The sequence below is a fragment of the Diospyros lotus genome, chromosome 11, assembly GCF_014633365.1.
Source record: "Diospyros lotus cultivar Yz01 chromosome 11, ASM1463336v1, whole genome shotgun sequence".
Classification (NCBI taxonomy): domain Eukaryota; kingdom Viridiplantae; phylum Streptophyta; class Magnoliopsida; order Ericales; family Ebenaceae; genus Diospyros; species Diospyros lotus.
In genome coordinates this window covers 27,216,079-27,238,967 of record NC_068348.1, presented here as the reverse complement: position 1 = coordinate 27,238,967, position 22,889 = coordinate 27,216,079, and the positions used below count along the sequence as shown (strand labels likewise).

General features: G+C 38.2%; 2 protein-coding genes across 2 annotated transcripts; both read left to right on the top strand.

The window, feature by feature from the left end:
• The first annotated feature begins 218 nt into the window (after positions 1-218).
• LOC127813783 (long-chain-alcohol oxidase FAO4A-like) lies at positions 219-7,922 on the top strand. Its single transcript, XM_052354927.1, has 5 exons — positions 219-554; positions 1,190-1,459; positions 4,838-5,813; positions 6,507-6,988; positions 7,373-7,922. Exons 1-5 carry the CDS (start codon positions 276-278, stop codon positions 7,748-7,750), a joined length of 2,385 nt encoding a protein of 794 aa, XP_052210887.1. The 5' UTR covers positions 219-275; the 3' UTR covers positions 7,751-7,922.
• Positions 7,923-13,172: 5,250 nt separating this feature from the next.
• LOC127813092 (long-chain-alcohol oxidase FAO4A-like) lies at positions 13,173-17,708 on the top strand. Its single transcript, XM_052353845.1, has 3 exons — positions 13,173-13,446; positions 13,524-13,793; positions 15,753-17,708. The coding sequence occupies exons 1-3, from the start codon at positions 13,219-13,221 to the stop codon at positions 17,592-17,594; spliced, it is 2,340 nt and encodes a 779-aa protein (XP_052209805.1). The 5' UTR covers positions 13,173-13,218; the 3' UTR covers positions 17,595-17,708.
• Positions 17,709-22,889: the final 5,181 nt, after the last annotated feature.

The window sequence follows — 22,889 nt, the reverse complement described above, 5'->3', positions numbered from 1 at the left end:
CTTTCTTCGATTCCAATGATATAAAAAAAAATTCTCTTTAATTTCTAGCGTACTCAAATCAAATATTTCATATGGTAGTGACCCTCTCAAATTTAAATTTTCAAAATACTTTTGAAACGCGCACCTATATGGTAGTGACCCCATATTAATTAAAACACCTAAAACATGCTAAGTCTTTATTAGAAATTACTTAGTTAAATTTGACTTGTAGGTTTATCGACTCAAGTTTTATATTCAAAGCTTCTAAGAGACTGCCAATATTAAAAGAGCACCAGATGCAGATCTCATCTCATCGTCAACACCTCTTCTGCTCAACAATGGAGCAAAATAGTGCGGCAGCAAATGGATTCATAGAAGGCGTAGCAGTGGTTTCATGTGGCGCCGGAGAAGGAAGACGAACTCGCGGCAGCTCACTCTCCGGCGGTCAGATGGAGTCTCTCGCGGCTCTTTGTGACACCTTCTTCCCCGCCGTCAACATCTCCGGCGACACTTCCGACGACTACGTCGCTGCGTATTATCGAACTTCGGCCTCCATGGCTGGAACTCCACAAGGGGTCAGTAACCTAAAGAACAATCTCCCTGTTGTTTTAGTTTTCTATAAACTCCGAGAACACTTGCGTACAAGTTTCAAATGATTCTAAATCACTTCCATTTCAGAATCGGTTTTGAAACTTTTATCATTTTCTGAAAGGGGAAATGGTTGCAGAATTCTCAACAAGAAAAGGGTGAATTTCAGCTCACTTTGCCACTGTTTTCACATTCTATGATGGATCATCCCTTAAAACATATCAACTTTTCATAACTTTTTCTCAAGTAAAATGGATAAGTTCGAGTTTCCATTAACACTTGTATGTAAAAGTTATTCTGCCTATTAGGTTTGACTCGCAAGATCTAAGTCTTTGTCTCTCAAACATATATAGTTTATGAGACGAACCAGAATACCCATTTTAATTTTAGTGGTAACATTATTAAATTCTTTACTCCTAAAATCGAGGTATATAGAACCTTATGCTAGTGACTAATACCTCTAATGACAAACAAAGTTGGTCAGGAAACTTGCACTTGAACATGTATACGCATGTAACATTATTGTGGCTCATACACATATTCATATATAGTGGCATTATATATATGTACATATCAAGAAAAAAATGTTTTTTGTTTCTATTATTTGAGTGATGAATTGCAGGTAGCAGAAATGATAACGCAGAGGTTGCAGCATCCAAAGCTTGTGCTATTCCGATTGGCGATATGGCTGCTGTCGACATGCTTTGGGACGTTGATATTGTGTGGCAGAAAAAGCTTGTCGAGCCATTTCCCATACTTGCAGAGGTTCGCGAAGGTGAGGGCTGAGAAGAGGGAGGAGATAGTGAAGTCATGGTCACTCAGCTTCATCTCTCACCTCAGAATGCTCTTCTTCGCCTTCAAGATCCTCACTCTACTCGTCTTCTTCACTCAGGTACGTACTTTGAGCTTTACTTATATATATCTAAATATATATATATATATATATCATCAATTTCCTATTTTTAATCTCAAACTTCATTTTGCATCACCATCGATCCTTTTCTTCTCGTCGGAAAGGGGCCCTTCTAATTACATATCATTTAATGAAGTGCTCAATCGGATGCAGGTGTTCGTTGAGTACATACACTATTCAATAAGGTATTAAAAATGTCCTAGCATAATTTATTGTCTATGAATGAAGCTGATGATAAGGTTTGGTCAGGCTTTATGATAAAGTCTGATCGGTCTTTATTCCAAGATAAAGTCCGGTAAGTCGGATTTCATCTTATGATAAAACTTAATCGAGATGAAATCTGATCGGGTTTCATGATTCATATCTCGACGATTGATAATGAAGTTTGATTAGACTTTATTATCAAATGAAATTCGATTCGATTATCGAGTTTGTATATATTGCCGATACTTCAAAATTAAAACATGGAGAGAGCAGAAACACGTAGGCACTTTGGCCTTTGCAGTTTTTGCATCTTCGGGGACCGAATTAGTTAATGTGAGCACCTTTATCTTTCATAGTCACTTGCAGGCTTGCAGCAACAGCAAGCAAACACTGCCCGCCAAGCTAGCTAATTAATTTGTCCACATCTGACTCATCTCTTTATCTGCATTGGGTCCAGAACACAAGGCTGCAGGCCAAAGCAATACCTAACAATCAATTAGATTTCATTGTTCAAGGTGGATTAGACCCCGTGCCCACAGTTAGGTGGCTCAAATTATTGTGGAAAATGTGACTATGATTACTCACCTGCAAGGACGATTTTCTGATGATTAATTATATCAAGTGAAACATAAAGCATTAAAACTTCACGTTTATATAACTTTTCCAAGTATTATCCCTTTATGGGCTTGCTTCAACACTTACCTTATCTTAGTGCATAACTATATACATATATATATGCTAGGTGGACGTTTTATATCGTTTTATTAATGAAAACTGACATGTTACTCGCGTTGAACAACTTTATATTACTCCTTATATCTAGACACAAACCCCACCACCACCCAATTCCCCCCAACCAACCAGTTATCACCACATATACACATACATACATATATATGAAAATATTTTTATATTTTTTAAATATTATTATAAATTATTATCTAAATAAATTATTACTCTTGTTCAATTAGAATTATAGTTATTTTAATAATTATAACTATAATCATAATTAATAATTTATTTACTTTTTTAATCATAATAAAATTTCATATTTTTTAATTGTGTTTGTCAAATAAGGGTGTAACCGAATCAATCAAATTATTTAAAGAGACTTAACATATGTGATTTTTTTGGAGGGAAAGGGGTGAAATTAATTGAATTATTCAAACTAAACAAATTGGATTTTTTTTAAAAAAAAATTAAACCAATTTAATTGAATAGATGGTCAATTGGAACAGATTGAAAAATTAAAAATATTAAATTGAAACTAATTAAATTATTTAAATTGAGTAACTTAGCCATTTATGTTTCCTGATACTGACGTAATTCAGCCAATAATAGGTCTTAAAACTCTCTCCAATTAAATTGCTCATTTTGCTTCCTTCCTCCCAATTAAATCATGTTAAGTCTTTTTTAATAATTTGATCGATTTGATTACACTCTTATCTGGCAAACATAATTAAAAAAATATAAATGGGTATAAATTTTATTATGATTAAAAAGTAAATAAATTATTAATTATGATATAGTTATAATTATTAAAATAACTATAATTTTAATTGAATATGAGTAATAATTTATAATAATATTTAAAAAATATAAAAATATTTATATATATGTGGGGATAATTTGGGGGGTGCCTGTGGCCCTATACGGGGTAGGGAAATTGGGTTTAGGGTTAGCAATCCAATGCAGATAACATATCAATTCTCTATCATCAATTAATTGATGTAAAACGTATTATGTATACATAATTAAGAAAGTTTGATTACTATAAGAATAATCTTGTTCAAGTGTCGATTCATCTAAAACTTTTCTTTTGTTTGCTTGTATCTTTTCGGGTTAGAGTTGAGGACGATCGTTGATTTTGTATTTTGTTTCATTTTGTGTTGGATTCTTCCATTGGACTTCAAGGGTTTAAGTTTTGGGTTTTGATTAGGTTGTCTTACTTAAAAGTTGATTTATTTAGAAAAAAAAATATAGTTTAATCACAATTAGTATATATTATGAGTTATAACAACTTCTTAAAAATTAAAATCATAGATAGAAATTGTCTAAATAGTATATAAAATGTGTGTGGCACCATATTGTCTCTTAGACATAATTATATGATTTTTATATATATAACTACGAGTAAACTAAAAATTCAAAGGGTTAAAATTTATGTGACCAATTATATTTATAGACAATGATAATTTTACTGATCAAGCGGACAAGGGAGGGTCAAATAGGAAGTTCCCCTCCATGATCGGCAAAAGCAAATGCTACTACTAATTTGGTTAAGAGAATTTTTATTGGGTCACGTATGATAAGTTGGGATTCGTAATAGTAGATTATGAATTTGATTTCTTATCATGTTTAGTAAAGTAAAGTTTTCACTTATAATTTATCTGTTCTATCGATATTGAGGATATGAGTGGCAGGAATCGCACAAAGACGATCATCCAAAGAGATTAGACTTATATTATTGTTGTTTTTAAAACTTATGTTACACCTAGCTAAAAAACGAAAACTCTGATTTTCCTCAATTAAACATAACTATAGTAAGCACAATACTTCTCATCAATATTAATGTGAATAATCATCACGCCAATTACTTGTATATAAGCAAAATATTAAAATTAGAATAATACTATTTGTACATATAGAGTTTTTATTGATGGATTTATAAGTGACTTAAAAAGATCATTTTGCCCATTTCTTTCTTCTCTCAATGACTATTTTACTCCTCTCTCTCGCCTCTCCTCCTTCTTTAGCACCGTCCGTTGCCAATCGCCGCCTTCCTCACCCTCGTCGCCCGTCGTATCCTCGCTTGGCCAACGGTCAACGCCTTGCCTCTCGTCTCTCACCTAGCCAACGAGGATGCATCGGGCAATGAACGGTGAGTGCGAGGATATAACGACGGGCGATGAGAGGAAAGCTGTGAGAGGTAATGCTAAAGGGAAAATGAGAGAGATGTGTAGTTGCCGAAGAGAAAAGAGAGAAGAGAGGAAAAGAGAGAAAAGAATATTGCAAATTTATCGTGATAACATCACCCGTAAAACTCCCTCTTTAAGGATAGTATGACTTAAAATTTTGTGTCCAAATATATCTCGGTACAATATATGCATTTGATTACGTGCCAAGCAATACGATATTATTAATTATTTTCAGGTAGACGATAATGGCGAAAACCTGTCTTGGAAGGCCATCGGCTACTGCGGACCAGACCCAGACTTCATGAAAACCGTAACTCGAAAATGCAGGACATCGAAAGAAACTGGATTTTTGAGATCAGATGACCCTGAAAACGAAGATCTTGTTCGCAAAGAACCCATCTATGGCCCTCTAACTGACAGCCTCATTCATCTGAACAGTAATCCACGACAACTGGTTGTTGAAAGTCTTCGAAGATTAGGCTGTCCGGCCGCTATTCTTGATGGGAAAACAAATCCTGGCCCATCGTTAATCGTCAAATGCGATGCGGTTGTCGTCGGCTCCGGCTCCGGTGGAAGCGTCGTCGCCGGCGTTCTAGCAAAGGCCGGCTACAAGGTGCTCGTCTTGGAGAAAGGAAACTACTTTGCCAGAGCCAATCTCTCGCTTCTTGAAGGACCAACGATGAATCATATGTACATGGGAAATGGATTACTCGCAACTGACGATGCCGGAGTTGTGATCCTCGCCGGAGAAACTGTCGGCGGAGGTTCCACCATAAATTGGTCGGCTTCAATTTCGACACCAAAACACGTTTGCAAGGAATGGTGTGAGGAATACGGGCTTGAGCTGTTTGAGAGCAAACTGTACAGAGAAGCCATGGAAGTTGTCTGCGAGAGAATGGGAGTTCAATCTGAAGTTGAGAACGAAGGGTTTAACAATGCGGTTTTGAGAAGAGGGTGTGAAGAATTGGGGTATCCGGTGAACAACATTCCCCGAAATTCGGCTGCCAATCACTGCTGCGGCTGGTGCGGCCTCGGCTGCAAAGATGGGAGGAAGAAAGGCGGCGCCGAGACTTGGCTGGTGGACCTGGTGGATTCCGGCAACGGCGCAGTTCTTCCCGGCTGTGAGGCCGTGAAGGTCCTCACCAGGAGAAGGAAAGGAAGAGATAGAAGCATTGCAACTGGTGTTGCTTTCGAATTCCAATATAATGGAGGTGGGTATTCATCATCATCGCATCGTCCAAATTAATTAGAATTTTTGGATTAAATTTTTATAATCTAAATCTTAATTAGTACAATTTATCAAATGTTATTATAGATTGGACCCGCTACAGTACATTTTGCGCAATAGAAAAAGTTAAAAAAAAATAAAAAATAACAAATGACAAAAATACTTCTCGCTCCTGCCCTTCCCTCTCATCTCTCTCCCTTTACCCAAAAATTGCATGGTCTTCTCCTATCTTCTCTCTCCCCCTTCCCATGGCTGTCATCAGTAATTGTTTATGATGGCCTTTCATCTTGCATGTCGATCGTTGTTACATTCTTTGCGAAAAGGGAGAATGTAGCGAAGGTTGATCCGCGCGAGACGAAGGCCATGATAGGCGATTGTTGGAGACGATCATGAGAAGAAAAAAGAGAAGACAGTCATGAAAAAAAAAAGGAGTAAATTTGTAAAAAAAAAGGAGTAAGTAGTATTTTAATTATTTGCCCATGTGTCTGTGGCTCTCTATGCGCCTGTCTGTAAAAGTAACAAAATCCTTATAGATTTAAGGTAAATTAGGCTCAAAGTCTATGCCTATTAAATTCCTTATAAAAAAATCAAAATAAAAAAAAAATGACCGTGAAAGTCCATGTAATTTATTATCTATCTCAATATTGTATTAATGTCAATATTTTGTTCCATGCAGAAAGGAAAGAAACTTGCATCGTTGAATCAAAGATCACCATTGTCGCCGCCGGCGCTCTCAGTACACCGCCGCTGCTGAAACGGAGCGGCCTGAAGAATGGAAACATCGGCCGCAACCTCCATCTCCATCCTGTCACAATGGCCTGGGGCCACTTCCCGGAAACAAATCCATGGCCGGAACCAGACAAGAGGAGCTACGAAGGTGGGATAATGACGGCGATGTCAACCGTCGTCGCGGATTTCGATAAGTCCGGCTACGGCGCCGTGATTCAGACGCCGTCACTGCACCCCGGCATGTTCTCAATCGTCATGCCGTGGATTTCTGGAACCGATATGAAGACGCGAATGTGCAGGTTTTCAAGAACTGCCCATATATTTGCATTGGCCAGAGATAAAGGATCAGGAAAAGTGATTTCGCCAAACTCAATCAGCTATCAGATGGACAACATTGACGAAGAGAATCTGCAGAAGGGACTAGAAAAGGTGGTGGTTGTTATCTTGGGAATTAGTTTGAGTTTAATTTTGTGATTTTTGAGTAGATTTGGTTTATCCTTAAAATAATGATGCTCACTCTGACTCTTTTGGACTAAAAAACTAAACTTCAAAAGAGCACGCGATCAATTTAACTTTTTATTTTTTCGATAAATTGATCACTTATAAGGGTATTGGGTGAAATATATATATAACTGGTCTGTCTTTGCTTGGGCTTGGTTTTAGACATTAAAATGCCTAAGTAAGGATAGAAAGAGCATTTCACCCCATTGCCCAATCAAACGGGGATGTTGGTCTGGCGGGAATTAATGTTAGTGTTCGTATCTCATCTTTTGTAGAGGTTTATCACTACTTATCGTGTTTCTTGTGCCGAAGGTGTTGAGAATACTTACAGCCGCGGGAGCAAAGGAAATCGGGACGCATCATCGGAGTGGCGAGAGGCTGAGAGTGAAAGAAGTGAGCTCGAATGAGTTCGAGAGGTTCGTAAAGAAGGAGAGTTCGAGGCCACTGAAGGACCTGCTGACGCCGATATGCTCGGCGCACCAGATGGGGAGTTGCCGGATGGGGTCGGAGCCGAGGTGGTCGGCGGTGAACCAGAACGGGGAGACGTGGGAGGTGCAGGGTCTGTTCGTGGCGGACTCCAGCGTATTTCCAACGTCTTTGGGAGTGAATCCGATGGTCACTGTTCAGGCTATTGCGTACTGCACTGCCCAGACTGTGCTTGAGGTTCTGAGCAGGAAGAAGAGCAAATAGTAGTAGGGAGCTTAAAACAGTATTATTTGGACGTAAATAAATGGGCCAACTGCCCCTAACTCGCTTTATTTTTATTGCAGACAAATTAATTAGTTATTATTTTGGGAATATTTAAATAAGTCACTGTATTTGTATTATTGAATTTAAATTTTATGTCAAGAAATTTGGCTTCAAGTCACTAAGATAAAAAATAATCTAAGATATTCGTCACACAAACGCTAAGAAAATTAAGTCAAATTCTCGTAAGATATAGAATGTAAAAAAAGTTATAGATTTCTAGAATTAATATTATTAACATATATTTTTAGAATAAAGGTTCACTGATTTATAATTGAGATAGAAGATTTATGATAATCTTTTATAATATTTTAAAATTAACTAAGATTTGGGCTATTATAAATAATAGGGGTGTTAACGGTGCAGTTTGGTTGGTCTGAACTATTTTCAAACAAGCCAAACCGCTAGTGTGATTTTTTGATAAAATCATACCACGGTCTGATTTGGGTGCGGCCAAATCGCATCAAATCGCACTGCATTTGCGGTCTGGTTTGATGTGGTTTATCACGGTTTAAAAATAACTATTGACAATATATAATATATTATAAAAATATTAAAAAGAATAATTATATATTATTATAAACTATTATAATCTGTTAGCAATTATAATAATTATATATTATTATAAACTTGTTATATATTATTATAAAAGTACAAGGTGATTTTTATAATAATAAGGGTTGTAGGAGCTGTTGGGGTGATTTTTATAATAATATATTTTTTATTTTTTATTTTTATATTTTCTTGAGCGATTTGATTTTAAACCAAACCGCCAATTATACAAACCGTAAATCGTGCGGTTTGTACAACCACCAAACCTTTTTGGACAGCAAAAAAAAAAATCGATCAATTTGATTTGGTTTGATTTAATTTGACCGATTTTCACGATGCACCGATTTTTTTAAAGATCCTATAATCCTCATCCTTTCTGCAGTGCAAGGAGGCAATTTCGGAGGTGTATGTTTGCACTTTTGATTCTGAGAGCACCCTACGGTAGACTTGTCTAGGAGACTTTATAGCTCTTTGCAAGCTCTTATCATTGGGAGTCATTTGAGACTCTTCCAGGGACCCCTATGTCAAGAGGGTCTATTAGGGCCATTTCATGTCAGACTTTTCGTTTTGGTCCTTAAGCTTTATCTTTAGGTTTTGTGGCTTGTTTTTTGTGAACTTCGCCACTACACCGATGCGGATTTAATGGGGGAATCCTTTTACCCCCATATATTTTCTCTTAAGGTCTCTCCCTGGGTTTTCCTCAAGGGCTTTCCTCTCCAACTCTCATTGCGTTTTATTTTATTAGGCCTTGCACTACAAAAAAATATATATATATTTTTAGAAAATTTATCTCTAACTAATTAGAAATAAATTTTTTCCCCAGCCCAACGCTAACTAATTTTTGCTTCTGCCTCTAATTTAGAGATTGAATTTTTTCATTTTAAAAAAATATTTTGTCACTAATTTTATTATATAATCGGTCTCAAAACTGGCCAAATTTTATATTTAAAGATGAAATATTTTTCGTTTCTAGAAGAATTTTTTTTATATATCCCGATTTCAAATTAAAAACGAAAAAAATTTCATCTTTAATTTAAATTTTCTTCTATTTTAGTGACAGAATTATTCCGTCGCTGAAAAATTTTAAATTTTGTTACTAAAAATTATTTATATTATAGCGATGTCGCTAAAACTTATAATTCAATTTTTTAATTTTAATGATGGAATTTCTTAATTCAATTATTTTGTCGGAATTTACTTTTCTTTTCTTGTAGCGACGGAAAAGATTTTAATTTTAATTTTTTTTTTCACTTAGTGACGAAATTATTCCATCGCTAAAAAATTTTAAATTAAGTTTTAATTTTATTTTCTTTTAGCAACAAAATTATTCCATTTCTAAAAGAACTTTAAAATTTTAATTTTTTTAAAAAGTGCTATGTGTTTTTGGAAAGACATCACCAGCCACTATTCATGGTAAATTCCGACAATCGAAACCGATCATTAGAATAGTCTTGATCTGATGACCAACATACCCAAAAACCAAATGATCCAACAATTGGATCTCAATAGATTTAAAAATTATTTTTTTAAAAGAAAAATGCTAATCGTTTTTGAAAGAACATTATCGGCCACCATCCATAGGTGATTCTGATGATTGGAACCAATCATCGGAATGGCCTTGGTCTGATGAACAAGATATCCAAAAACCAAAACGATTCAATGGTTGGATCTCACGAGATTTGAAAATTAAAATCAAAGAAATTTAAATTCTTACCTTAAATCGAAGAAACTTTGGTTGCCATCATCTAGGACGACATTTAGTGGTTGAAAGAGAGAGAAGGGATTATCAGATGAGATGAGAAGAATGTAAGCCTTCAATCGATGGCTACTAGTAGGGGAAAAAGAGGAAAATGAGACACAAGCGAGAGAGAAAGAGAGAGAATAGAATTGAATAGGCGAAAGCAGAGGAGAAGATGATAAAGAAGAGAAACAAATAAAGGCAAATGCAATACTACAACCAACCACTGTTGGCTGAAGAAGAGAAGAAGGAGACATAGGCAAGAGGGAGAGGAACAATTGAAGGCGAATGAAAAGAGGGTGAGGACAAACAAATGAAGGTGAAAGTGAGCTGACGGCCACAATTGCTGGTTGAAAAAGAAAAGGATGAGACAGGTGAGAGGAACAGGCAAAGGCAGAGGATGAGGTGAGGAAGAAGAACAAGCGAAGGCAAAGGAGAAAATGAGAAGGAGAAAGAAATGAAGGCAAACATATATAAATATATAGATAGAGAGATTTATAGGCAAAAAATTCCGTCTCTAATGAAAAAATTCATATTAAAATTTTCAAAATTTCTTCTTTAATTCTGCGTTTGACGGAAAAAAACTTTTAGAGATGGAATTTTTTCGCAACTAATCCTATCTTATTTAGTGACAAAAAAATTTCGTCTCTAAAAGAAATTTTTGTTACTTTAGTCGTCCGTCTCCATTAAAAATGAAAATAAATTTCATATCTAAATTCTGTAGCTAAAAATATTTTTTTTTTTTTATAGTGTTGTCCACATATATGTACATCAATTGCTCTTTACTCTTTTATTTTGGTTTCTTAGAAAGAAGAGTCGTTTTTACTGTTGGGTTGCCTCCTCCAAGAGACCCCCTCGAGGGGTTTCTTTCATTTTCTCAATGTCAATCTTTTATTTTTTTGTCTCCTAAACTTTCTCACAATGGATCTTCATCTCTTGTCCATCTAATTCACGATTGTGTTTTTATTCCTTATCATTTCCTAAAAGGACCTTCAATTGTCTAAAGACTTTCTCGAAAAGTCTTTCCTAGAGATTCTTCTAGTGGAATTCTTTTCTTTTCCTATAAGATGGTGAAGGTAAACAAGTTTCTAGGGTTGTCACCTTTTTAGAGGTGTGGCTAATTCTTGTTTTTCGAATTTTAGTGTTGGTTATAGGGCTATCTCAATTTTTCGTTTTCACTTGCATTCATCCAGGGCAAGTCGTGAGTGAACCCTAAATGTCTTAACATGTCTTTTATGTTCGTCCGCGTGTGTTTAAAGGTAGTCTTTGTAAGTGATCCTTGGACATCTTAGCGAGTTTTCCTGTTTCATCCAAGTGCATCTAGGAGGAATCTTTGGTTCTTCAATGCAAGTAATCCTTAGATGTCTTAACTAGTCTTCGTGTTTTATTCTCGTACATCTAAGATGAGTTATTGGTTCGTCAATGCAAGTGATTTCTTGATGTCTCAACAAGTCTTCATATTTCTTTTGTGTGCACTTAGGGAGGGGCGGATCTAAGAATTTAAGTTGGGGTAGGGTGGAAAAAATAGTACTGAGCTGGATTGAAGAATTATTTTTAAAATTTAAATTTCATCATGGGTTACCCTCAATCGCGGGCACTTTCACACATAAATTCACCGCTGCACTTAGGGCAAGTCCTTGGTTCATGAAAGCGACCCTTCCCCGTGGATTCATAGCCAATCCAAGTGATTTCTTGATGTCTTTTAACAAGTCTTCATGTTTGATTTGTGTGCATACAAGGCAAGTCCTCGCGCGGTTCATGAAAGGGAAAGGGACCCTTCCCCGTGGCTTCATGACTGGACCAATGCAATATATATTTATATGGGATTGTATATATTTTGGATGCAGCTGGGTGGGTGCATGAGTGTATATAAATACAATCACCAGCATTGTCCGTACAGTTGCAGGCCACGGCCATTAAACTCAACCTACCAGTTTGGATGGGCATTCAAGGAAATTGAAACATTTAACCATTTCACGTTTGAAAGTTTATGATTCTTAATTCTTCAGTCTTTTACTCCTACAAGAAAAACAAAAAGTATATATATATATATATATAATCAACGTCAACTGGACTTCTTCTTTTTAGATTATGTTTGGTATAAGATGCTTTTTAAAATTACTAAAATTTATGATTCTTATAATACTCTTAAAAAAAATTTATTTTTAAAATTTATATAATTCTATTTCGGTTAGCTTTAAACATTTTTTTGGAAATGTCGGGTATTTTTTATGAAAATCTTATATTTGTATGTTTGCTTTAAATACAACATTTTTGAGAATTGATGTTATTTTTTTAAAATTATCTTTATTTAATTTTTATTTAAAAATAATAAATTCCTTCTAATATATAAATGGCGACATCCGAGTTGGTCGACCACAATTTGTAGCCCGCAATCAGTAAAATGAGCACAATTAAATTTCATTTAATACTCAAAATACTTTCGCTCTTTCTCTCTCTCTCTCCTCTGCCTCTACACGTGTCTTGTTTCTAGCTATATATATATAATTCCAAGTAAGAAAGCGATGGATGCTGATGTCTCAGTCCGAGCTAGCTTGATGAATAAGACCACAGAATAAGAAAAGGGCCCACAAGGTGGTGAAATAGAGCTTAATTGGATATCACTACTATTCGATCAATCAACACTCCTCAAAGTGAGATATATATAGACAACAAATCAAGTCATTATGGTGAGTCCATTGAAATCATCTTTATTTCCAAAAGATAAAGTGAGATGATATAAAGCAAAAGTAAAGGAAAGATAAGAAGAGATTATCAAATGATAAAAGGGACGAAGGCAGTCCATAGCTTTTTATTAGTTTTTATATAAAGATATATATATATATAGGATAATTATTATTAATTATTTTGATGGGTTATAGATAACATTTATAACCTTAACAAATTTGTTTTACACGACTCAACGTTGCAATGAAGTTTAATTAATAATTTTTTAAGGTAAGAATAACAACATCGATCTCATGTATTCCCAAAAAAAAAAAAAAAATTATTTCGTTATTCTCTCTCCCAAACAGAGCCTTAAAAAAGGTTCTTATATTAACAAACAAGAGGGAGCTCTCCCTCACAAGCAAACTATTTCGTATCCCTTGAATCTCCATCAATGGGCCAAACCGTCACAGAAAATGGCAGCGTGGCCGCTGCTCGTCCTCCAGCAACGCGATCTCACCGGAGCTCGCTCTCTTCTTCTCAGATGGAGGTCCTCGCCGCCCTGTGCGACACTTTCCTCCCCTCCGTCGACCTCCCCAGCGGTGACGACGACGGCACAACTCCTGACGCCGTCGCTACATTCTACCGGACCTCATCCTCCATGGCCGGAACTCCGCAAGAGGTGCAACAATAACGATACCATATATACCAACCCTTTATCTCGTTACGTGAGCACAGCTAAACTTTGTTTCGTTCTAGGTTGGAGAAATGATAACGCAGAGGCTGCAGCATCCGAAGCTTCTGCTGATCCGGCTGGCAATATGGCTGTTGTCCACGTGGATTGGAACGTTCGTACTGTGTGGAAGAAGAAGCTTGTCAAGCCATTTTCCTTTCTTCCAGAGGTTTTCAAAAGTTTCCCGAGAAAATAGGGAGGAAATAGTGAGGTCATGGTCTTTCAGCTTCTTCTCTCTTCTCAGAATGCTCTTCCTGGGCTCCAAGATGATCACTCTACTTGTTTTCTTCACTCAGGTTTCTGTCAACTTCTTGATTTTCCACTTCTTCTGATGTCTTTTTCTGTCATCGGCACAAACCCTAATCGCAGTGGGCTACAGATGATAGTGGGTTGTATAAATAGAAAATAAAAAATAAAAAGACAAACAGAAGTTACATATAAGATGGTGAGGAGTAGATTGAATTAATCATTTCAAAATTATATAGATCATAAGCTTCAAGAAACAAAAAAACAAAAAAAAGGCTAATTATTTTTAGGTATTAGACCAATCATTTCTTTACAAACCCTACTCCTATTTTTAGGTATTAGACCAATTATTTTTAGGTATTAGACCAATCATTTCTTTACAAACCCTAATCTTATTTTTAGGTATTTTTAGTGGATTCTAAGAAATAGAAAGTGAAAGAAAATTTATATACAAGATGATACGATTAGGGGCTATTCCTAAAAAGGACTTGTTAACCACAATTCACTGTTGTTGATTAATTATGATTTAACAATTCTTGTGGGAACATTAATCCTTATAATTAATCTATCATTTCAAAATTATCACCATCACCATCAAAAGCTAATTATTTCTTTATGGTCAGGAATCTAATCCTACTAAGTGGGCTACAAATGTTAGTGGGTTGGTTAGATAGAAAGGGAAACAAAATTTAAATGCCACATGATACTATTAGATAATCATTCATTCTAAAATTAATTAATTTGCAGGTTCTTGTAGGAGGAAAGATAATTAGAAAAGATGTTGAATCTTTTGATTTGATTAAGTCTTCTTCTTTAACGTTACTTGATTTAATTATCTTCTTGTGATATCACTCTTTTTTTTTTTCTTTTTTTTTTTTGGTAATCGTTTGGTTATTCACTAAAATCCCAATTACCAAATGTATAAAAAATGAATCTTTTTTATAGGATTAGAATCTAAATAGTAAGGTGTATTACATACATATATTTTTTTTTAATTCTTATGCATTCTTATTAGTGGGTAAAATATTTCAAAACATAATAGATTTAAAATCAACCGATAAAAGTGTATAAAAATTAAAAGTAAAACACAATAAATATCTTTTATCTTCAAAAAAATATATGTTTGTAGGATAATGAGTTAAAAGGGATTTTTATTAGTTTGGTTTAATAGAGTTGTTGAGGCCTTTATTACAGCATAAATGTTTATAGTACAATACAGCAAAGTCTGGAAAAACCCAACTCACCAGCCAATGGGCCACTTTGGGGGTGGCATTTGAGCCACTCTCGGTAATGTGTAAGTGGACCCTCAGCTTGCAGTCCACTATAATAATTGCTGACCAAAATTATACTTCATTTTTGCCTAAAAAGAACAGCCCCAACCGTGTTTCCAAATTTGACAAACAACTTATGGTGGAACAAATTGAATGATAACATTAGTGATTTTTTAATTGAACAGATTTAAAAACTTGTGTAATATTTGTTTTGTTTACATACTTTTTGAGTGGAAATAGCTCACGAAGCACATATATTGTTAAATTTATATTTTTTTTTAATTCAGTTTGAAATATATATCGACTATTAAATCACATAAAACTTATATAATTTTTTTCATAAACAAACAAGGTATAAGTATTCCTCTTTGAAAAAAAAATTGATCACCAAAGATAGTGGCTCTAGTGTTGATAACCACAGCCACACCACCTGATGATCATGTTCATTTAAATGGTCGTTTATCATACAATTTATAAGTTTAAAAGTAACTGAACTTATAACATTAAGTTGCATGACTGTAACGGGAATTTTTTTGAATGTCTTGGGAGACCTGTTTGCCAACTCGGTTAAGCCAGAAGATGGCATGTTATGTTCTCAATCACCCAAATTTTCCCCTAACCTAGAATAAGAAAAGGTTCAAGATCTAGCATTATTACACAAACTGCCTCACATATCAAAAATTATTCTAGCTAGGTATCCCCCTCCATCCAGCAACAATGCTAAACATTGCTTTACAGGTAAACGACAGGGGTGAGAACCTGTCATGGAAAGCTATAGGCTACCCTGGACCAGACCCAGACTTGAAAACAGATCCTCCGAAAGCAAAAACATCAGAAGCAATGGCATCTTCAATTCCGGGAGATCAGGAAAAGGAAGAAGACGCAAACAAAGAAGATCTCTTTGGACCTCTTCATAAGGGCCTCATTAACCTGAACAGCCCAAAACAAATAGTTGCAGAGACACTGCAGAGATCAGGTTTTCCAGTCTCAATTCCCCCCGGGAAAAGCAAAACAAGTTCACTCAATCCTTCTTTGATCATCAAGTGTGATGCAGTTGTCATCGGTTCAGGCTCAGGCGGCGGTGTTGTTGCCGGGGTACTGGCAAAAGCTGGCTACAAAGTGCTGGTCTTAGAGAAGGGGAATTATTATGCCAGAAGCAGTCTTTCACTTCTTGAAGGGAAAAGTATGAAGCAAATGTACATGGGAAATGGGTTGCTGGCAACTGATGATATGGGTGTCGTACTACTTGCAGGTTCTACTGTGGGTGGAGGTTCCGCAATAAATTGGTCGGCTTCAATTCGGACGCCTACGAACGTATGCAAGGAATGGAGTGAAAAGTACGAGCTAGAACTATTTGACAGTAGGGTATACGAAGAAGCGATGGATATTGTCTGCAAGAGAATGGGGGTTCAAGATGAATGTAAAGATGAAGGATTTAATAATGCAGTTTTGAGAAGAGGGTGTCATGAATTGGGTTATCCAGTGACTGATATACCTCGAAATGCATCCGCGGATCACTATTGTGGTTGGTGTTGTTTTGGCTGCAGAGATGGAAGAAAGAAAGGTACCTCAGAGACCTGGTTAGTGGACTTGGTGAATTCAGGCAATGGTTTGATTCTTCCAGGCTGCGAGGCCATAAAAGTGCTGCACAAGCAAAAGAAAGGAAGAGATAGAAGCATTGCAACGGGGGTTGCTTTCAGATTCCAATGTAATGGAAGGAGAGAAACTTACATTGTTCAGTCTAAGGTAAGTATTGTTGCTTGCGGTGCTCTCAGTACTCCACCGCTGCTGAGAAGGAGCGGCCTAAAGAATCGAAACATTGGCAGGAACCTCCATCTCCATCCTGTCACGATGGCTTGGGGGCTCTTCCCGGAAACGCCTTCCTCCAATTCATGGCCAGAACCATACAAGAAGAGCTATGAAGGAGGGATAATGACGGCAATGTCAACAGTCGTTGCAAATTTTGAAACATCTGCCTATGGTGCCGTAATTCAGACACCCTCATTGCACCCTGGTATGTTCTCTGTTCTCACTCCATGGATTTCTGGTATTGATATTAAAAAACGGATGTGCAAGTTTTCAAGAACTGCCCATGTATTTGCATTGGCAAGAGATAAAGGATCAGGGGAGGTCCTTTCACCAAGCTCTATCAGTTATCGGATGGGCAGCATTGATGAAGACAATCTACAGAAGGGATTAGAGAAGGTCTTGAGGATACTAGCAGCAGCAGGAGCCGAAGAAATTGGAACTCATCATCTCAAGGGAAAGACCCTAAAAGTGAAAGAGGTAAGTTCGAATGAGTTTGACAGGTTTGTCAAGGAGGAGAGTTCCAGGCCATTGAAAGATCTCCTAACACCAATATGCTCGGCGCATCAGATGGGGAGTTGCCGAATGGGGATTGACCCCAAGTGCTCAGCGGTTAATCAGATGGGGGAGACATGGGAGGTAGAGGGGCTGTTTGTGGCAGATTCGAGTGTCTTTCCTACGGCTTTAGGAGTGAATCCAATGGTCACAATTCAGGCAATTGCCTACTGCACTTCCCAGTCTGCGCTTGAGGTTCTGAGGAAGAAGATCAGGTAAATCAAATAAAACTTCCAAAGTTCGAGAAGCCTGAAAAATGAATAAATAAACCAGTTATATTGGCTCCTTCATTGAAAAGAATTAATGAGGCCTTAGTTCTTTTGAGAATAGAAATATGGCTATTCTCACAGAATTGATAAGATAGATACTACTATAATGACATCAGTGACTCCTGGTAGTCATTGGATTGTCGTTTAAGAAATTTCATATCTAAAACCTACTACTTGCATTATTTTGAAGATTTTTAGCATCAACTACATAGGTGAACTGAGTGATTAGGCTCAACATTTTCCCAGCTCTATATACTGGAAATGTTGCCAACCCGACATACCGGGATAAAGCCTTGGTTTGTTGTTGTTTTATTTACTGGAAGTGTCGAGAATTCTATGCGTTTGACAGACGTTCCATGCAACAACACTGCGAGTTATCATTTGAGTCTAAAGTAGTCGTCGAGCTCAATTGGAGTCGTTTACAAGTTCAAAACTTCTCCACATTGATAAGGATAATAACAAGGATCTCCTTGGTAAAACTCACTGGCTCGAGACAAATCACAAAGAAAGAAAGCCCATAAGAGTCCATTGAGTTTCACTTAAGAGGCGACTAAAGCAAAGCATTAGCCATTAAGTTTCCTGCCTGAGTGGGTTTAAATTTTGATAGGACTTCAATTACATTTAAGGTTCTATTAATTTGTATGAACTGCATAAACAAATTACGCTCATGGACCCCCAAAATGCCAGCTCTAGTAAACAAAATTAAATAGCTGAAGACAAATTACAATGTACAGATTACGAGGTCACATTGACTTTCGTTATGTGAGGCATAAAGTATATTAAGTTTTTGATAGAAACTCACTCTTTTGGATTGAATTCAACACTAAATTAGTAGAACGAATCAGTGTTTACAAGGATCCCAGCAATTGCTAGGATGAGTAAAAGCTAAAAACAACCAATCGGCCTATTCAAGAGGGCCTTCTCTCCCCACAACAATTGCCCAGATTTTTCCACACCTTCTCTCTCCTTTCCCCTCACCTTATATACCTTCTCATCATCCCGTTGCAGCCACGTAAAGGAATATTCTACCCCTAACCAACTTTGGACTCTTCTGCCCCTTAGTCAATTTCCTTGGCTACCCTTGATTTTCCCCCCCTGACTCCCCCCTCCTTTTACGCCTCTGATGGGGTCCTAACATTACTCCCGCCCAAGAGACACACCTTGTCCTCAAGGTGAAATTCAGGAAACTATTGTTGTATCTGATGGTAGGGCTCCCAAGTTGCCTCTAGGGCTGGCAGCCCCTTCCATTGGATTAAAATATCAAGGTTTCTCAAATTCTTTCTGGTACTTGGCCTGACTCCCAACAAAAATTCCGGTTCCACCTTCATTTCTAGCTCGGCAGTGAGCTGGTCTGGAATTTATGTCGTCACTTGCACTACTCCTTCCACCTTACGAAGCTAGGAGACATGGAAGACAGGGTGGATCGCGCAGGAAGGTGGTAAGGATAGCTTGTATGCCACCTTCCCAATCTTCTTCTCCACAGCAAAAGGCCCATAAAATTTCGGTGACAGCTTCTCGTTCACCCTAGCAGCCAACATCTTCTCTCGGTAGGGGTGGATTTTCACATAAACCAGTTCGCCGACCTCAAAGTGCACGTCTTGTCGCATTTTATCTGCTAAATTCTTCATTCCTGCCTGCACTCACCGCAATTGGGTCTGCAGCTCCTCCAAAACAGCATCCCACTCCAGCAACTGTTGCTCGATTGCTGAAACCGTCGTGGTCCCTTTCTCATAACGTAGCAACGGGGGAGGTTCACACCCATAGACTATCTGAAACGGAGTTAGTTTTGAGAAGACATGATAAGAGGTATTATACCAATATTTTTCCCAAGGAAGCCAACTGCACCACGCCTTGGGTTTGGAGGAGGAAAAATATCGGAGATACGTCTCCAAAGTGCGATTTAGGACCTCAGTTTAACCATCGGACTGAGGGTGGTATGAGGTGCTTTTGTTCAACTGAGTGCCTTGCAACCTAAATATTTCTTCCCAAAAATGGCTGACAAATACTTTATCTCTATTGGAAACGATCGAGTTTGGAACTCCATGCAACCAGACAATCTTCTTCACGAAGATCCTTGCGATGTTGGCTGCTGTAAATGGGTGCCTTAGAGCAATAAAATGTCCATATTTACTAAGTCGGACCACCACCACTAAGATAGAATCCCTCCCCACTGATTTGGGCAACCCTTCAATGAAATCCAAGGATACATCTTCCCAGATTTGACAAGGAACTGGAAGGGGCTACAGCAACCCTCTTGGAGACAGCGCCACATATTTATTTTGCTGGCACACAAGGCAATGTCTAACATATCGCTGAATGTCCCGGTTCATTCCCGTCCAATACACATTGGCTGATATCCTCTTATAAGTCTTGAGGAACCCAGAGTAGCCCCCAATCTGTCCATCATGTCCTTCTTTTAACATCAAAGGAATGAGAGTGGAGCCCTTAGGGAGAAACAATTTCCCTAAGGAACTGGAAGGGGCTACAGCAACCCTCTTGGAGACAACGCCACATATTTATTTTGCTGGCACACAAGACAATGTCTAACATATCGCTGAATGTCCCGGTTCATTCCCGTCCAATACACATTGGCTGATATCCTCTTATAAGTCTTGAGGAACCCAGAGTGGCCCCCAATCTGTTCATCATGTCCTTCTTTTAACATCAAAGGAATGAGAGTGGAGCCCTTAGGGAGAAACAATTTCCCTTTGTACAGCAACTGCCCCATCCACCCATGCAAACTCGGGTCCGTTCGTAGGATTTTCCAGCACCTCCCTAATAATTTCCTGAAGTATTCCATCTTCATTAACCTCCTTTTTGAGCCGGTCTAGCTGCAATACTCGAGGAATGATGAAGGTCATGAGCGTGGCAGGTGAATGGATGCGGGAGAGGGCATCCGCAGCTCGATTCTCCATCCCCGGGCGATATTGGATCTCAAAGTCATAACACATCAGTTTCACAACCCACTTTTGGCACTCTGGATTAACTACCCGCTGTTCCATCAAGAATTTAAGGCTTCGTTGATTAGTTCTTATAACGAACCTTCGTCCTAATAAATAATGTCTCCACTTCCTCACAACGAAAACTATCGCTATCAACTCCCTCTCATACACCAACTTGTTTCGACCATTGGGATTTAGGACGTGACTAAAGAAAACGATAGGTCCCTGCCCCTGCATCAAGACTGCCCCCAATCCATGCCCCAACGCGTCTATCTCCACAATGAATTCCTTCGAAAAGTCCGGCAAAGCCAACACGGGCAATTCTATCATTGCCCTCTTAAGAGATTGGAAAGCATGCTCTGTCTCCTTATCCCAAGAGAAATTATCCTTCTGTTGGCGATCTGTCAAAGGCCACGCCAGCTTGTCATAATTCCTTACAAACCTTTGATAATACCCTGTAAGGCCTAAAAATCCTCAGAGTTCTCGCAGCGACTTGAGGCTAGGCCATTCCAGCATCGCTTGCACTTTAGCGTTATCAGCAGCCACTCCTTCTTGGGAGATGATGTGCCCTAAATACCCAATCTCCCGTTGTCTGAACATACACTTCTTAGCATTAGCGTATAGTTGGTGAGCAATTAGAACCCTTAACACACACCTTAGATGTTCCTTGTGTTCACTCATACTCTTACTATAGACCAAAATGTCATCAAAAAACACCAAAACGAATCGTCTCAAGTGCTCCTTAAAAATCTCATTCATCAATGATTGAAAAGTAGCGGATGCGTTTGTTAAGCCAAACGGCATGACTAAGAATTCATAATGACCCTCATGGGTGCGAAAAGCAGTCTTCGGAATGTCATCCGGTGCGATACGAATCTGATAATACCCCAATTTCAAGTCTAGCTTAGAAAAAACAGTAGCCCCATGCAGTTTATCAAATAACTCTTCAATGACCGGAACGAGAAATTTATCGTGAATTGTTACTTTGTTTAAAGCCCTATAGTCCACACAAAATCTCCAACCACCATCCTTCTTCTTGACCAGCAACACAGGGTTAGAAAATGGACTGATACTTAGCCTGATAAGACCTGCTGCTAACATCTCTTGAACCAGCTTCTCAATCTCATTTTTCTAGGGATGGGGGTAACATTAAGGCCGTATGCTTACCAAAGGGACTCCGGATTGTAACGTAATCATGTGATCCCTCCCCCGGTGCGAGGGCAGCCCACAATGCTCCTTAAACACCTCCTTAAAATCTGCCAGCAAGTCCTGCAAATCCCCAGGAACCACCTCTTCCCCCCTCTTTTCTTCAGCTGTCAAACTTCCCAACTCCAACAACACTCATTCTCCATTTTCTCGGAAGGCCTTCATCATCGACTTTAAGGTTATCAATGTTTTGCTGAGGCTAGGGTCCCTATGCAGTGTTACTGTCATACCCCCAGATCTAAACTTCATAACCAATTAACCCCAATCTACTTGGGTCTCCCCAAGTGTGGCTAGACACTTCATTCCAAAATTACATCAGAGCTTCCTAGCTCTAATGGTAGGAAATCCTCAACTACCTCAACATTTTGCAGTCGCAGAGTAACCCCTTTACACAATCCAGCCCCTTGAACAGCCATGCCTAACCCCATGATCACTCCATAACCTCTCGTTTGAGTCCGAAACAACCCCAGCTTCTGCACCAGTTCAGCAGCTATGAAGTTGTGAGAATCCCCACTATCGATTAAGAACACTACTTTTTGGCCATCAATTTCTCCCTTGATCTTCATGGACTGCGGAGGTGTTAACCCCACCACAGAATTCAGGGATAGCTCCACCACTTCCCCTATTTTGACTGTGTCTTCTATTTCCTTTAAATTTTCCCCAGTTTCAGCCTCTGTTGTTTCTTCTTCTCCCTCTTCCCTTTCTTCCTCATAGATTACCATTACCTGCAACTCTTTATTCTTGCACTTGTGCCTAACCGAGTACTTCTCATTGCAACAAAAATAGAGACCCTTCGCCCATTTGGCTTGCAACTCGGTCTCACTCAACCGTTTAAAAGGAGGGTTGCTCCACTTACCGACGGCTGGTGGCCAATGCGAGAAGGCAAGGCTGGGTGTCGCCAACTTCGATGGTGCTGGCAGAGGGGGCCGAATCACCGGCCGAGTGTTTGTTACTAGGGTGGAACTAGAAGGGGCTGATACCTGAGTTGGGCTTGATCCAAGATAACCTCTTTGGACCACCTGATTCCTCTCCTCAATCCTTTGGGCTAGCTCCATCATCTGTTCCAGTCCAGTTGGCCGCAGTACCCGCATCTCCGT